The sequence below is a fragment of the Pristis pectinata genome, chromosome 1, assembly GCF_009764475.1.
Source record: "Pristis pectinata isolate sPriPec2 chromosome 1, sPriPec2.1.pri, whole genome shotgun sequence".
Classification (NCBI taxonomy): domain Eukaryota; kingdom Metazoa; phylum Chordata; class Chondrichthyes; order Rhinopristiformes; family Pristidae; genus Pristis; species Pristis pectinata.
In genome coordinates this window covers 88,406,516-88,424,656 of record NC_067405.1, presented here as the reverse complement: position 1 = coordinate 88,424,656, position 18,141 = coordinate 88,406,516, and the positions used below count along the sequence as shown (strand labels likewise).

Genomic DNA, 18,141 nt, shown 5'->3' with positions numbered 1-18,141 from the left:
CCCTCACAATCACTGGATGGGATGGTTTCTCTCTCTGCCAGCTGATAACCTCTCTTTCGTCCTCTTCCAGGAGGTTCCTTTTCGAACACTGTTGAATTTTATGATTGACATTGCCAAGGGAATGGAGTACTTGAGCAGCAAGAACTTCATCCACAGGGATCTGGCCACACGCAATTGCATGTGAGTGGGCATTTATTGAGAGGGATGGGGTGGACTAACTGTATGCTCTGGTTGCTGGGATGATGACCTTGAGGTTGAGTATTGAGATACTAAAATCCTAATCCACTGAAATGATTTCTAGTTGGCTGCTTTGAGGTGAGGGAAATAGCCCAAAATGTATCTGGTGAGAGAGGAGGGGAGTGAGTCTAAGGGGGATAATGTGTCTGGATCGTGGGATATGTAGGTGACGCAGAAGGGAGGCAGTGAGGTGCCTAAGGGAGGTGGGGGGTGGGCACAAAGCTCAGTGATGCATTGATAGCAGAGTGTGTGAAGGTGAGGTACAGATAAGTACTTAACTACATATTGTACATTATTGCTTAGTAATTTTGCTGGTTAGTGAAAGTTATTTGTTGATTAGTGACTGGTGCTTTTGTGGCTGGTATTTGTGTTTTGATTTTTACTTAATAGTTACAATCTCCAAAGTTAAAAAGAACTGAGATATACAGTGTAACGTCATGTTACGGCAGTTTGGGTAACAGAAATTCACCCTCACAGAATTCACATATCACTACCAAGAAATTTGAGATATGGAATAAAGATTTGTTCTTATGGAATTTATGTGAAAGAATAAACACAAACTGTATACAAAGAATTGAACTAGTTAACCAAGAACAGCAATAGCAGGTTACCGGTTCACTGCAGGAGGCCATGTAAGAGATTTGCTTTGGAAACTGACAAGGCACTCTCTTCTATTGATGCTTGTACAGTGATACTTCATCACATTATGTAATGTCCATTTCTAGTTAATTAAAACAATTCTTTCCATCCGGCCTGCAATACAATCAGAATTTCCTTGCCTATAGACCGCGCACCTGTGAGGACATGGCTATTGAGAGAAAACTTCCTGTAGGAACGCACCTCCATAGATAACATTAGATTCAATGAGGAAAAAATGGTTCATATCACAGAAAATCATTTTATGGATGGTTTTCTAGGAATGCAACCTTTCTATAACGCGTGGGTACACTAGGAATTTTCCACAAATAAGAAGACATTCTGCCAAACCTCATGTGGTATCTGGACTGTACCTTGTGTGAGTTTGGCTAGATTTCTTTGAGCAAATCTACCTCCAGTAGTTGTCTCTATCTTGAGTCTCTCCCATGTGGAGTTTGTGAGCTGCAGCAAGGTCTGTGGGCACCAACACAAACGAGAGGGATAAGAGTATCTGAACAGTTGCTCCGGACCTTAGTCACACCTCAGAGAAAGGACCTTCAGAAAGTGATTGTGTCCAATGACAACAATGTCTTCACTGTCTCTGAAGATAAGATTAAAGGCTCCTGGAAATCTGGTCAGAATAGCATCTTCAAGTATTGAGGAAGGAGAACAAATGCCTTATGCACAACTTAGACATTCAATAACTTTGGAGACAAATATTGCCCTTTGGAAGTTGGATTGAGAGCCCCTGTGGTGTGTTACTCACCTGTTGCCAAAATGAGGGACTCCTCATTTTGGCTTGAAAGGATATTGGAGGAGGAGGAAGAGGAAAATACCATGAGATAAGGGATAAGTTAGAGATCAGGCCCATGTACATCGACATAGGGATGAGATGAGGGTGGTGATGGGGCACTGGGACCAGTGGCGGGACGGGAAGTTGGGATGGATTCCTTCTGAACTAGTCTGGCAATAGGATCCTAATGAGAAGGATAAACTGGTAACTCCAGGATGACTGAATGGAAAATGGTGAATGTAAAACTGATTTGAGTTGGAATTTTGCTGAAGGCACTGCTATTAATGAGAACTGGGTACTGTGGAACCAATAAATAGGTAAATCATATTAGAATTGGTAATAATGAATGAGCCTGATTTAGTTAACAGCCTGATAATTGTTGAACATCTATGTAGTATAAGTCAAAATAGGATTGGGTTCGATCTTGTGTGTTAAAGGGAGAGACTCAGAACAGTTTATAAGGTAATGCTCGCTTCAACAGGATGTGGCAGAGATTGCCCACAGATGCTGGTAAAGCCACAGGTGCGAGATGTCAAGAAAAAAACTCAACGCAATGCAGAATCTGTTTATTTCTCTAAAGAGCTCTCCACCCCGGTAAGGCCACATATGCTCTAAGGTTAAAGGGGAGAGTAAATAAGGTACTAAACTAGCACAGGTCCTGCAAAACAGGGTGAGATAATATAGAACTGCTGACAGCAGATGGGAGAACGTGTACTAAGAGCTGCAAAAAGAGAAAAAGAAATTTGCAGGAGTTATAAAATCAATACAAAATACTTAGAGTCATAGTTGGAGAAAAAGAGTGATCAGACCATAAGATATAAGAGCAGAATTAAGCCATTCGGCCTATTGAGTCTGCTCTGCCGTTCAATCATGGATGATGTTTTTTTAACCCCATTCTCCTGTCTTCTCCCTGTAACCCTTAACTCCTTCACCAATCAAGAACTTATCTGCCTTAAATACACCCAATGACTTGGCCTCCACAGCCCTCTGTGGCAACGAATTTCACAGGTTCACCACCCTCTGGCTGAAGAAATTCCTCCTCATCTCAGTTCTAAAGAGACTTCCCTTTATTCTGAGGCTGTGCCCTCGGATCCTAGACTCTCCTACTGATGGAAACATCCTTTCAACATCTACTCCTTTCAGTATTCGGTAGGTTTCAATGAGATTCCCCCTCATCCTTCTGAACTCCATTGAGTACAGGCACTGAGCCATCAAATACTCCTCATACATTAAGTCTTTCAGTCCCAGGATCATTCTTGTGAACCTCCTTTAAACCCTCTCCAGACCCAGCACATCTTTCCTTCGATATGGGGCCCAAAATTGCTCACAACATTCCAAATGCGGTCTGACCAACACCTTATAAAGCCTCAGCAGTACGTCCTTGCTTTAATATTCTATTTTAGTCAGAACTAATGTGGACTCCTTGAAAATAAAACATTGGAAATGGCAGGCATGTTGAATGATTTACAGACTTATTTACAGTATCTTCTCCAAAAGTCAGCACCTCTGACAGTGCAGCACCCTCTTAGTAGTGCTCCTCAGTGTCAGCCTAAGCATTTGTGTTCAAGTCTTTAGAGTGGTACTTGATATCAGAAGCTACTGACCTGGGGGCAGGACTGAATTATAGCTGTTGATCAAGTGGTAATGCTATCTGTGTGTGTTGTGAAAGTGTGTAGCATAATAAAGTCGGCCAGGTGATCATTGTGCACTTATTAATATTTTCTCTAGGTTGGACCAAGATATGCGTGTGTGTGTGGCGGACTTTGGCTTATCTCGGAAGCTGTATAGTGGAGACTACTATAGACAAGGGAGCATGAGCAAGCTGCCCGTCAAATGGATTGCGCTGGAGAGTTTGGCAGATAATGTTTACACAGTTTACAGTGACGTGGTAATGTACAAAGTCTGTGCATATGTATAAGACCACACCGGTCACGTTGCTCAAGTGCAGTTTGACACCTAATTCACGGCTGTGACTAAGGACATAAATAGGAGCAGGGTTTGACCATATGCCCTGCTCTGCTGTTCTGTAAGATTGTGGCTGATCTGACCTTAGCCTCAGCTCCACTCTTCTACTTGCTTCCTGTGATCTTCAACTCTCCTTTGGATCAAAAGTCTCTACTTCCGCCTCCAAACATCTTGTGAGCCGTTCCCTGATTTTCAAATGTTTCAAGACCATTTTTCAAATTGTGAAGCAAAGGATGAGCAGGGGAGCTGTAAGACCACTCTGACCCCTCTCGCAGCTGGTCACAGGGAACGGGCAAGGCTAACCTGCTGAGACACTGGCCAAAACCACAAACAGCAGACCAGAGGGGCAGAGAAAACTTACACTTGTGTCTCTTGTTCATGCCCCAAAGCAATTGTCAGCTTGTGAGATGTAGTTGGCAGCCAACTGCACCCAATAACGGCCCACAAACAGCAGCGTGACACAAAGAGATTACAGTGTGGAAATTTATCCTCTTACTTGCGCTGAAAGTGCAATGCAGAGGTGGGGATGTTGCACTCCTCCTCTAACGGTTACAATGACTAGCTTAAGTATCTCATCCAACAGGCAGCCCTTTTTAAAAAAAGGAAATCCATAAATAAATAAGCTAGTACCAGTAAAAATGAAGAGAAAGTGGCTGAAAACAGCGTTTAGTTTCCATGGCCTTTAGACAAAGTCAAAGTCGAGTTTATTATCAGATGCACAAGTACATGTATGAAGTGCAATGAAAATCTTACTTACAGCAGCATCACAGGCACGTAGCATCAGATAAGCAGCCTTCACAAGAAAAACATAAGTTAAACATAAATTTGGATGTTTGACTAAGCCAGTGTACTTCGAGCACATGTCTTCTGTAGTTAACTGTCCATTCTTTTCTTTGATTCCAGTGGTCATTCGGGGTGACCATGTGGGAAATAGCAGCAAGAGGCCAGACCCCATACCCAGGGGTTGAGAATGCTGAGCTCTATGACTACCTCATATCTGGGCAGAGGTTGAAGCAACCCCCAAACTGCACTGATGAATTGTAAGTACACTCCTTGGTCTCAGTGAAATTATTCTTTGGACAGAAATCTATGTGGACTCCTAGCTCATGTCGTCCTGTACTTGCTGACCTACACGAGCTCGTGATCAAACCAACCCTTCATTTAAAATCTGATGCTTGCCTTTAAATGCCTCTGTGGCTTATTCCCTCCCCAACCCTGTAATCTCCTGCAAGCCACAGAGCTCCTCCTAATAGACCATAATAAGATACAGGAGCAGAATTAGGCCATTCGGCCCATCGAATCTGTTCCACCATTCAATTGTGGCTGATTTTTTTTCAACCCCGTTCTCCTGCTTTTAACTGCCTTACCAATCAAGAACCTATCAATCCCTGCCTTAAATATACCCAGTGACTTGGCCTCCACAGCCCTCTGTGGCAAGGAATTCCACAGATTCACCACCCGCTGGCAGAAGAAATCCCTCCTCGGATCCTAGACTCTTCAACTAATGGAAACATCCTCTCCACTCTATACAGGCCTTTCAGTATTTGGTAGATCTCCCTATTCTCCCTTGGATTTAATTACTCTGTCATCAGCAACCAAGGCCCTAAGCTCAGAAGTTTCCTCCTAAACCTCTCTGCCTTGTTTCTCCTTTGAGATGCTCCTTTAACTTTACCTCCTTACCTCTCACCTTCTTGGTCACCTGGTATAACATCTTGTCATATTCTAATTGTACTGTGAAGTCCCTTGGGATGTTCCACTATCTTAAAAGCTGTGTGGAAATGTAAGCAGTTGTTGGGTTAGAGAGGTTAGCAGTGCTATGAACAAAGCTTTGGGTTGGATTTAGTTGTTATTATTCAATAATGGGTCAAAAGAAATTTATTTTGTAAAGTGGGGCAATGAAGTAGATGGACCTCTCATATCTGGGCTACATCTTGTCATGTGATGCACAACCATATGACGTGATGTTAAAACAGGTGAACATGCAGCTGATTTTTGCAGGAGGCCAGTTTATCTTGTGAAATCAATTCTAGTGCAATAAAAACAGAAGATGCTGGACACACTTCTTGCACCCCTTCTAAAAAGGGCAAAAAAGGTTAGTGTGGACATGGTGGACTGAAGGATCTATTTCTCTGCTAGATGGCTCCATGACTCTGTAATCAAGATGGCTTCTCACTATGTCCTGATTTTAAATAAAAACCGGAGTTTCTGAAAAAACTCAGCAGGTCAGGCAGTATCTGTGGAAAGAGAAGCAGTTAACATTTTGGTTTTGGAAAACTGGGAAAGAGAAAAAAAACAAGTTTGTTTTCAATTACAGAGATGGAGGATTGTTAATTGGTTTATTATTGTCACACATACCAAGATACAGTGAAAAGCTTTTGTTTGCATGCTATCCGGATAGACATTGGTATTGGTATTGGTTTATTATTGTGACTTGTACTGACGTTGATGTAGTATAGATCATTCCATACATGAGTACATAAGGTAGTACAAAAGGGAAAAAACAGAATATAGAATATAGTGTTATAGTTACAAAGTACATTTGCATGCAGGCAAATAAAGTGCAAGGGCCATGATAAGGTAGATTGATAGATTAGGAGTTCATCTTTATTGCATTACAGGTCCATTCAAAAGTTTTATAACAGAGGGATAGAAGCTGTCCTTGAGATGGATAGAACAAAGGGAATATCTTGGATAGGGTGAGACCAAATGGGTAAATGGGGGCAGTGTAAGCACATTAAGCTTTTTTGTCCGTGTAATGTGTTGTTAAACGGAGAGGTTGTGGGACATACCCAGCCGGCCAGACTATACAAATAGAATAAGAAAAACTGTCAAAATGATGGCAGACAGAAATGGCCAGTTCTAGACTAGTGCCAACCCTACTGTGGGTTCTCCCCCCATTGTTCCCTCTCCTTACCAGCTTGTGAATGCTCTCAACACTGAACTGATATCAAGCCATAGAAGGAAATATTGAATGCCCAATTCAATTGCTTGATGCCCAATACCTTGACCAAAGGCATGGATCCCAAGCTGCGTCTTGAAGGAGGAAGGAGCAGTGGAGTGGTTTAGTGAATGAATTAGATATTTTAGGGGCATGGCAGCTAAGACTTGAACACCAATGATGGAACAATTTAATGTGGCAATGAGAGTCAAGAGCAGAATTGGAGGAGCACAGATAATCCTGAGGGTTAGAGGTCTGGGGGAATCTGTAGAGATACAGAAGGGCTAAACCATGGAGAGTTTACAAAAAAAGGCTAATTTTAAAACTGAGGTACAACTGGGAGACAAAGTAGATTAGCAAGAACAAGGGTGATGGGTGAACCAGACAATGGGAGTTAGGATGGGGGCAACAGAGTTTTAGATCTCCAACAGTCTATGGACAGCACAATGAGGGAACCGGGTCAGGAGTGCACTGGGGAGTCACATTGAAGTGGAACTATAATGGGGAGAAGAATCCTTCTTTCGTCAGGCTGACGTCAACCTTAATAAAGCACCATTGCTCGGTTTAATCCTTGAATCCAGTTGCACAGAGTGCACTTATATTCCCCTGAGTGAAGAAGATTAATGGGCGACCCATCTGCAGTGTTTGAGATGATTACAGGACCTAATGGGATGGAAAGGTGCAGAGTTATTATTTCCTACAGTGAGAGTACTGAGCGAGTGAAACTTAATGCTAAATATTTTAAAGATGATCTTCGGAGTGACTGCTCATAGAAAAGGTTGCAAAATTTCAGAACACTGTCCTTAATGTTTAAGGTTGGGATTCAACAGAAATTTTCAAAATTAAGCACTTTTTTTAGTTGGTGAAAGCATATTGAACCATTGAAAGAGATGCAGATCAGACTTGATCTGGGGGAATGACAGAGTAGTGCTGAGGGCCACTAGTACGTAGTTCACAGGGTGGTGAAGGAGGCACTTGGCATGTTGGCCTTCGTCAGTCAAGGCACTGAGTACAGGAGTTGGGACGTTATGTTGTACAAGACGTTGGTGAGACCGCACTTGGAGTATTGTGTACGGTTTTTGGTTGCCCTGTTATAGGAAAGACGTCATTAAACTGGAAAGAGTGCAGAGAAAATTTACGAGGATGCTGCCAGGACTTGAGGGCCTGAGTTACAGGGAGAGGTTGGGCAGGCTAGATATTCCCTGGAAGGTAGGAGATTGAGGGGTGACCTTATAGAGGTGGAAAAATCATGAGGGGTATAGAGAGGGTGAACACATATAGTCTTTATTCCCATGGAAGGGGAACTAAAAACTAGAGGGCATAGGGTTAAGGTGAGAGGGGAAGGATTTAAAAGGGATCTGAGGGGCAACTTCTTCACGCAGAGAGTGGTGCGTATATGGAATGAGCTGCCAGAGGAAGTGGTTGAGACAGGTACAATAACAACATTTAAAAGACATTTAGACAAGTACATGGATAGGAGGGGTTTAGAGGGATACGGGCCAAATGCAGACAAATGAGACTAGTTTGGTGGGCACCATGCTCAGCTTGGATGAGTTGGGCCGAGGGGCCTGCTTCCATACTGTATTACTCTATGACTGAATGGGTGCTCCCAGGCAACCTTGGAGATACTTCATGAGGTTGTGAAAGGAGGCGTTTCCTGCAGCCGAGTTGCCTGTTAATGAGGGCCTTTTAACTTTTGTGTTGAGACAGGTACCACCTCATGCACAGCTGCTGGCACGCTGAGCCCAAGCTCAGGCCCACTTTTGAATCTTTGAGAGGGTCACTGGAAAACCTCTTAACGGGCCTTTCCCCAGTCACAGAGCAACACCAGCATTTCTACATGAACCTACAGAATGGGGCAGGTGCTTCCGAGTGCAATCCTGATCACAGCATGGCCTGCTGGCAAGTGGACCAACAGTGTCTGGACAATGTTGAAGCCCCAGCTGTTTCGGACACTGCCGACTATCGTTACGTGACAGCCCCACTGAGTTTGATGGAAGATGCAGAGGACAACACAGCAAGTGAGGCAGAGGACCATTTACATGACGGACAGCTGGAAGGTGAAGTCATTATCCGTCTTTAACAGCTGGAAACCTGGGCCTAATTAATGAGCAGTGCAATAATGAAACTGGGGCCAAACTCCTCAGCTGTGCCTTGATACTACACATGGACTGAACTCCTGGAGGTTGACTAGTTTCAGCAGGATCCAAATCCAAAAAGACTTTCAAGAATTCTGTTGTCAATTAAAAAAAGATTGTCAATTTATTGAACACGGAATATTATTCACTGCATAGTTTTCATTGCAAAGTTTTTTTTTGATTTGAATTAAAACAGTTTTTTTTAAATGTCTGCTCTCTTTGGATGGTTGATTAAAACTGCAATAATTTTAGCTGTTGGGTTAATCTCCCTACAGTAAAACTCCAATAATCCGGCATCCAAATTTTGGCCCAGTGTCAGGCTAACTCACTACTCCAGTATGTCAGCCAGGGGGATCTAGAGTGCGGTTAGAGCTGGGGACTGAACTGTGAGCTGGGTGTGTGGCTATGTGTCATGTGGCAGTTGTATAAAACTTTGGTTAGGCCGCACTTGAAGTATTATGTGAAGTTCTGGTCTCCCCACTGCAGGAAGGATGTGGAGGCTTTGGAGAGGGTTCAGAAGTTGTTCACCAGGATACTGCATGGATTAAAGGGTATTAGCTATAAGGAGGGGTTGGACAAACTTGGACTGTTTTCTCCGGAGTTTTGAAGGCTGAGGGGAGAACTGATAGAAGTTTATAAAATTATGAGAGGCATAGACAGGGTAGACAGAGTCTTTTTCCCAGGTAGCAATGTCAAATTTAGCAGGCATAGCTTTAAGGTGAGAAGGGGCAAGTTTTTTAACACAGAGAGTGTGAGGGACCTGGAATGCACTGCCAGGGGTAGTGGTGGAAGCAGATATAATAGTGGTGTTCAAGATGCTTTTAGATAGGCATATGAATATGCAGAGAATGGAGGGATATGGATCAACTGCAGGCAGAAGGGATTAGTTTAACTTGGCATCATGCACGGCACAGACATAGTGGGCCAAAGGGTCTGTTCCTGTGCTGTACTGTTCTATGTTCTATGAGCCAGAGCTGGGATCCGGAACACCTGGAGTCGGGAACATGGTTGGGTTTGTCGTCGGAGGTGGGGTTGGAGTGTTGGTATATTTCCCGCTCCCTTGAAACGCACTGGGTTCACTGCAAAACTTATTATACTACCACGTAACGTAAAATAAATGAAAAACAAGTGTGTTTGGGTGTTAATGAAGTAACGACCAATAATCCAGACTATTTGCCGATCCGGCACCACCAAAGTCCCACAGGTGCCGGATTATCGGAGTTTTACTGTACTCAGTAAGTTGAGGTGATTGTCAGCTGACAGGAAGGAAGCAGAGTTGAGGAGAAGGGATTGCAAGACAGATGAAGCAGTGTCATCAGTTTGTGTGTCGGTTACAACAGCTCCTGAAGCTGGTTGGTTTTAATGCTAAGGAAGAAAGAATTTTATTTAGCTCCTTTCATAATTTCCTCAATGTCACAAAATACATCACAACCAATTAAATATTTTTGAAACGTGGTCATTCCGGTAATGTCAGAAAGAGAACAGCCAATCTACACACAGTAATTTCCCACAAACATAAATCTATACACAGTAATTTGCCTGCATAAGATATCTCAGTAATGTTGTTAACAGATATACAGGAACTCTCTTGCTCAAGAGGTGTCATAGAATTTTTTACATCCAGCTGATTTAAATGGGGCCAGTGTAATTTCTTATTCCGAAGGCAGCATTTTCAGCAGTGCTGCCTTCCCTCTGCGTCAGACTCCATTCCCTGGCCTTAAAAGCACAGCCTTCTGACCCTCATCCGTAAGAGTGTTATCCATTGAGCCACAGTTGATATCACTGCATTATTACTCTCCCTCCTGTGCTTTGATGGGTTTATGTTAATTTCTCATCCTGCTGCTTTAATATAGATGATTAATGTGAATTACCAGAGACTAAGACAGTTACACTTTCTTAAGTGCTTAATTCATCATCACCCTTCCAGCCTGCAGTAATGGAACAGAATTACACAAATCTACCCATTACTCTCCCTGAGATGCTAATGAAAAGAATACCAATATCACAGCACGGTAGCGTAGCAGTTAGCGTGACGCTATTACAGCGCCAGCGATCGGGGTTTGATTCCCGTCGCTCTGTAAGGAGTTTGTACGTTCTCCCGTGTCTGCGTGGGTTTCCTCCGGGTGCTCCGGTTTCCTCCCACATTCTAAAGACGTACGGGTAGGTTAATATGGGGGTTTAAAATGGGCGGCGCGGACTCGTTGGGCCGGAAGGGTCTATTACCACGCTGTAAATAAAATTTTTAAAAAATTTTAATTTAAATTTAAAATTTATAAATAACTTAAATGATGGTGAAAATACTTACGCAGAAACAGAAGCCATCACTGCATGTTAGAGGTACATTGAGGGGCTGTAGAACAAAACCCAATTCACTTTGATCTTTGGTAGCTCCTTCCAAACTGTGCAACGCCCACCACCGAGAAGGATAAGGGCAGTGTGTGCGTGAGTGGATCACCACGTAAAGTTTTCTTCACTGGATTGAGGCTTGGATGTAAACTAGAATGGCTTCCTCAGTCGTGAATCCTGGAGTAAACTCTGTAAGTGTGAGTGTACCTTCAGCACAAGGACTACAGGAGTCTGACCACCAACTTCTCAAGGCCACTGCAGAGATAGATAATAACCACAATGGCTATCCCAAGCATATCAAATAAATAGTTTTTTTTCCAGTTCAGGTTTGATACATGCCCTGACCTTCATAGCCAACTTCTGCTTATGCACCTGGAAACTTTGCAGAGTGTTTTTGTGCACTGAGTGGGATGGGATTAGTGTACATGGGCAAAAAGGTCAGCATGGATGTGGTGGGCTGAAGGGCCCGGTTCTGTGCTGGACCACACAGTGACTCTACGAGTGGTGATGAATCTCAGTGAGGTATTTAGATTATTGTTTGCACATATCTAGGTTCTTAGAGTAACTTGTGACCCTCTCAAAGGCCCTGGCTCTGTCACCCATATCTTGTGCATTATAATCTTCTCCCTGTTACCTGCCCACACACCAGTGCTCAACATCTGGCATTAGAAGCTTTCCTCCTCCAATCCCCCCTTCTCCATTCAACAGCTATGAATCACCAGTCACGTATATCTTGAACCTTACCTTTGATCCCTGAAAAGGGTATAAACCTTATGACATTTCTAACTCTAGCAGCATGTTGCTATTGATTAACCATTGTTGAGCCAGTTAATAGACAATAAGACACTGCCAGCGCCTATCTGCATCAGCTGGCACACTCTTGCTGCTATTATAATGTAGTTACTGCTTCACTTTTTATAAGTAACATAGCTATCACTAACTTCTAACTGCAAAACATATCACTTCGTAGCTACCAATCAGTGTCCAGAATTCCAACAATCCCAGCTCTCTGCACAGTGTGTTTCCAATTACCAGTTGACTGCTCATTAAACGGCTTAAGTACCTTAACTTTTGTTATACATATTTAGAGAAAATGCAAGCAACTGCTCCAAAATCTTGTACTGCCAATGTTGCCTGTAAGGAACACTGTTAGAAAATGAGTGAGTGGAGTAAAGCTGGAGGCGTCCAAGCTAAAGTGGCAGGTTGGAATATATATAGGCCCAGTGAGGAAAACTGAAGGGTAATAGTCGAAAGGAGTTTTGTTGTCTGGAGAGCGGGGTGGAGAGTGGGGTAGAGTGCGGGGTAGAGTGCGGGGTAGAGTGCGGGGTAGAGTGCGGGGTGGAGAGTGGGGTGGAGTGCGGGGTAGAGTGCGGGGTAGAGTGCGGGGTGGAGAGCGGGGTGGAGTGCGGGGTAGAGAGCGGGGTAGAGTGCGGGGTGGAGAGCAGGGTAGAGTGCGGGGTAGAGTGCGGGGCGGAGAGCGGGGTAGAGTGCGGGGTAGAGAGCGGGGTAGAGTGCGGGGTGGAGAGCGGGGTAGAGAGTAGGGTGGAGAGCGGGGTTTGTCATTGTGACGGTATTCCTCAATTTACAAATGTTCGATCTAATGCTATTGACCTTTTGGGCTATGTGTTTTCGGTTTAGGAACGTATTTTTCACTACAATGAATAGAGTATCACCACCTCCACCACCCATACGAATAGACTGCACCAAAATATGCACAACACACTTCAACCCGCCTTTCCAATTTATGAACTTTTGCTTAATGAAATATTTTCCAAGAACACATCCTTTTCCTAATTGAGGAATTACTAATATTTCAGGACATTGAGACACCCCAAAGCACTTTACAATCAATGATGTAGTTTTGAAGTGTCGGCATAATTGTCATGATGGAAAAATAACAGCCAATTTGCCTGTTCTCTACACATCTGAAGACACTGGAGCAAAATACACATAAAGCATTTTACTCAGACTTTTTGCTTTTATGAAATTCTGCTTAATGAAACTTTTTCCAGGAATGCGTCCCTTTTATAAATTGAGGAATGCCAGCAGATATCAATGATTTGGACTTTAAGTATGGGGACAATGATTATGAAATTTGCAGATGATACCAAAATTAACAGTGCAAAATAATGAGGTAGTTATTTCTGGGCTGCGGGAATATAACAAAGGACTTGTTAGGTGGGGAAAAACTGGCAAATGGATTTCTGCATTTGGGGAGGGAAATCAAGACAAGGGAATGCACAGTAAATGAAGTGAAGAGAGAATGTACAAGACCAACAAGCACAGAGGAACACTGTCACCTAGGCTGGAGTGCATGCCTGAAGGTAGGAGGGCGGGCCAGTGTGTTGATTAAGAAGGCATTGGTGGTGGCATGAAATACAAGAGAAGGGATTAAGAGAAGAGTATAAAACACTAGTTAGGTTACAGTAGAAGTGTGTGTATGATTCTGGTCAAAGTAGAGTAATCCTGCGACTTCTATCGTAAGAGCCACTTTTGTCGTGGGAATATTACCTACATTTCCCTCCAAGCCACACACTAATCCAATTGTTCAAAGTCAAAGTCGAATTTACTTTCATATGCACAAGTACATGTATGCGCAGGTACAATGAAAAACTTACTTACATGCATGATTCATTTACCTCTATCTGCAACAATGGTACTCTCGCCGACTTCGTGCTGATAAAAAACTTGTGCTTCTCTGAATGCCCATTTATTAAAATCATTCCTCTTGCTTCACATTCTTAATTCATCATTTCACGACATAGAGGGACTACAACCAACACAGCCAGACTTGGACTGTGTCCACATTTGTACCCTGCAGACTCAGACTATAACCCATCACAGCCAGACGTACTACAGGCTCAAACTAGAACCAAGCATGGACAGACCTGTACTGCAGACTCAGACTACAACCCACCACAGCCAGAAATGTACTATAAACTCAGGTTACAACCCACCAGCCAGACTTGTACCCGGCAAACTCAGACTACAACCCACTGCAGTCAGATCTGTACCACAGATGCAGACTACAACCCATCACAGCCAGACCTGTACCACAGACTCAGACTTAACTCTCCCAGAGACATATTTCAACCCATCTGAATGAGTGCTGCTGATGTACTCTATCCACCAGAGACTTACTTCAGAGACCCATCCTCCTGCGACAGACAGGCCAACATCGCACATAGTGTGGATGTATTAAGAACACTTCATAGGGACTCACGTACCAGCACAAATGCCACAATCAGTTTTGTACCAGATCGGCCACACTGATAATTCATCAAGTATTAAAATGACATAAGGCAAAAATGAAATCTGTGAATCCAGACCCACCAATGTGATTAACCTTAGCTACCTCCACAGTTCAGTTCAAGTGGGGCTGGATAACAAATTTTGGAATTGCCAGTGATATACAATCCAATGAAAGTTAAAATGTTGGATCTTTCAAGCTCTTCACTTTACTCCTCATTCAACAGTGCACCAGTAACTTAGTACTGTACTGGGAGCTCAGCTTGTTGTTTTTTCAATCTCCTTTATTTTCCTTTGAGTGGATGCCATGCCCAGCCTGACCTGCGGGGCATGTCTTCCTGTTCTGCATTTCCCCCTCCTACATTCTTTTGGCTATGATGCAGGATTTCGACCTGAAACGTCGACCATCCCACTGCCCCCACAGAAGCTGTTTCACCCGCTGAGTTCCTCCACTTTATTTTTTGCTTTGATTCCAGCATCTGCAGTCTCTTGTGGCTCCATTCTCTTTTCTTGTGTTTTCACTCTCTAACTGACTCATTGATTCAACTGATTCACTCTCTAACATTCACTCATTGAACAGGTAACCTTGTTTACAGTTTATCCCCATGGTCATCCTAGTTTTACCATATCAGAGGCATTCCACCCCTCTCCCACTGTCCCTGCAACTTAGCAAGCTTCTTTAGTCTCCTTCCCAGTTCTGACAAAGGGTCTTTGACCTGAAACATTAACTCTGCTTCTCTTCCTACAGATGCAGCCTGACCTGCTGAACATTTCCAGTATCTTGTGTTTTTATTTCAGATTTCTAGCATCTGCAATTGTATTTTTGATTTTTCACTGCACTGGGAGTGTCAGCCTGTGTTTTTGCTCAGGTCTCTGACTCAAGGAGAGAATGCAGTGAGCCCAGGCTGATACCTTCTATCCCTCACTGTCTCTTTAAGAATCTTTCAGCCCTTGTTATGGATTGTCCTAGAAAATCCAGGAATTGAAGATTAGTCTGCAGGGCATTGCTATGGATATGTGCTGAAAAAGGTTTAAACATTTCTTTCCTTTTGTTTGGAATATCTTCATTTACTGGTTCTAAGTATATTGAATGTGGGAAAAGAAGGCGATTTGATTAACATTCAAGGATAATCCAAATGGGTCACCAATTGTTCCCATGGTATGTAGAGGTGGTGCACCAGGACCACGGAGCAGTAGTTGGGGTGGGACAGTGTGAGGCAGGATAAAACCTCCAGGAATACACCCAACCAGGGTTGGCAACCTGAGGCCAACTGCTCAAATGTGATTTGATCTACAACAGGAAGCTGAATATGCTGCCATGTCTCTGATTCCAATGACTCTGTTGCCTCGGAAACAGATATGCGATTACCAGGGATCAATGAGCAACAAGCTCTTACTTTGACAAAGGACCCAGTGATGCTGATCACATCATCTCACTGCCATTACCAAACTGTCGCACAGGTAGTGATTTGTTACTCTAAATGTACAAGTTTATCTGCGGACACACTGGGGTTACACATTAGCAGTATGCTGCTTTATAGTTAGTACTTGAATTTCACTGTAGTGTGTTGCATTGTAATTAACAGCATATTTCACCATAATTAGTAGCACAATGCCACTTTAATTGGTATGGTGTTCCATTATAACTTTATAATTCCACTATAATTAGTTTTAAATTCCACTTATAGCTAGTATCGTATTCCACTATAAATAGCTGTTAGTCTATTATAATTAACAGTGTATTAACTACAATTTTATACTAGCTGCCATTCCAATAATTCAGTAGTTGTTATACTTAAGACGTACTTCAATGGTAATACTTCATTAGGGGAGCAAGAGGTTGCAAGAGCAGCAGTATAGCTTTCTTTGCTTTCTCCAAAGCCTTTGGATATGTTGTTTTCTCACAAAAATGTGCCTGTTTTCCACGATACTATGTTTGAATCCTTCCAACCACTGCACTTAACTGGCACTCAATGAATCACAAATAATGTCCTCCACATGACTGAGGTGAACCATTCTTCCTCAGGTTCTTCGATCACTAGCGGGGTGGAGCTCATCATCCTCTTCTTCTACCTCCCTTCCTGTAAGACATGTGCTGTCACCCTATTGTAATGCAGTTCAGTTGATGCTGTCACGATGGAGGATGACCACTCTGCAGGTTTGTGACTGGCTTAGAAATAGCATATAATTCGACTTGCCGAGGTGATAAGAAGTACTTTGTTTGAGGCAAGAACACCTACTGGGTACAGCATAACACAACGTGGTGTCAGAACAATGCTTAGGCATGCTATATCAATCAGTGTAGATTTGGTTAGAACTCATATCTGCTGTTGAGAAATGATGTGATGCTTGTTGTTGGGCAACAAGATGCAAGGCAAGATTCGAAAGATTTTGTATTCATTTCCTAGAATGGAGTGCTAATCTGTCTGACTGGATACTAGAGAGAAATAACCCCATGGGGGCAGCAGAAAGTAAATGTTCAGCCAAATGACTGGAAATGCCAGACTTGGTGTATTACCCAATGGAAGAAAACCACTGAGCTGTGAGTTCAAGGATAGAGCAGATAAAGCTGAAGCAAGCAACTTCCCAAATGGAGGATTTTTTTCTTTATTGTGTTGACATCAAGGAAACAAAAATGCTGTTGGAGCTGGTTGGTCTACCAAGCAATCAGGTTACATGAGATGCTGGAAGAGGCTCTAAAAGCTTTTTAGAATTACTGTAGCGCTGCAAGTGTTGAGACAGAGGGCAGATTTTAGTTTTTCAAGAGAAGTCATTTTGAACGGGAAACATTTGACATATATTTGACTGAACTGAAGTTGCTGGCTGCAAATTGTAACTTCGGAGATCAGAGGGACTCACTGATCTGCGACAAAGTTGTATGTCAAATTTGAGATGCAGGACTGAGGGAACATCCGTGAGAGAAACAGACTCAGACCCTGGCAGGGTGTGTGGATCCTGTAGGGCCTCAGAACTGTCCCCAGGTGGAGTTGAAGAGCTGGATGGCCAGTAACACAATTCTGTCTGTGCAAACAGGTGTAACAGAAAGTAAAAAAAAGTTTGCTAAAGGCGTGGCAAAGGCGGAAGGAGGAATGCCCAGTTTGTGGGAAACAATGCCACAAATACAAAAAGATGAATCATTTTTCATCTCTATGCAGAGGCAGGAAGAATGATGTCAAGCAGAGGTGTGGTAGTAAAGAGCCAAGGGCTGTTCTGAATGTCACATAAGCTGACTACAGTTCCTCTGAGATGTTTGAGAGAAAGTAGGATAAGTCAAAGTCATGACATTAATTCCATGGCTGAGAGGAGATGGTAGATTAAGTACACAGAGCAGAGGCCTAAAACCCAACACAATCTTTGCTACAAGGGAAATGGGAGAAAGTACCCACTGAGGTGGTGAGTAAATGGTGCAATGCACAATATTGTGCTAAAAGGCCTATGAGTAATCTTGAAGAGACCGAACAAAGTACAAACATTGAAGTGGAGCACCACAAAACTTATGCAGGTGTGAATGAAAAATCAAAACACTGAGGAGAAGTACAAAGCAGAATTTATTCCACGTGAAGAGAACTGTGTGCTAATCCTTCATTGTCACACAGCCCAGCAAACGAAACTGATAATGTCACAGACAGAGAACCTGAGGAGAGTACAGGCTACTGCGGATGCAAGTTTTAATTTCAGTGTTCCTCCTTGCAAATGTGAAAAATTGCTCAGGTATTCTGTTCACAAGAAGCAAAGCAAATCCAATCCAGTTAGCCCAATCAGCCTACTCTCAATCAGCAAAGTGATGGAAGTGCTATTGACAGTGTTATCAAACAGCATTACCTCTCCAATAACCTGCA

General features: G+C 43.0%; 1 protein-coding gene across 2 annotated transcripts in view; it reads left to right on the top strand.

The window, feature by feature from the left end:
* The window catches only part of tyro3 (TYRO3 protein tyrosine kinase), a 74,421-nt gene extending 65,583 nt beyond the window's left edge, over positions 1 to 8,838 (top strand). The window contains exons 16-19 of one of the 2 annotated variants that reach the window (XM_052019688.1): positions 71 to 180; positions 3,395 to 3,554; positions 4,535 to 4,671; positions 8,280 to 8,838. In XM_052019688.1, the coding sequence (XP_051875648.1) occupies positions 71 to 180; positions 3,395 to 3,554; positions 4,535 to 4,671; positions 8,280 to 8,652 (780 nt within the window). In that variant the 3' untranslated portion in view covers positions 8,653 to 8,838. Of the gene's footprint in view, positions 1 to 70; positions 181 to 2,147; positions 2,261 to 3,394; positions 3,555 to 4,534; positions 4,672 to 8,279 lie in introns of those variants that run through there. The other variant, XM_052019696.1, reaches the window with a different exon arrangement.
* The last annotated feature ends 9,303 nt before the right edge of the window (positions 8,839 to 18,141 follow it).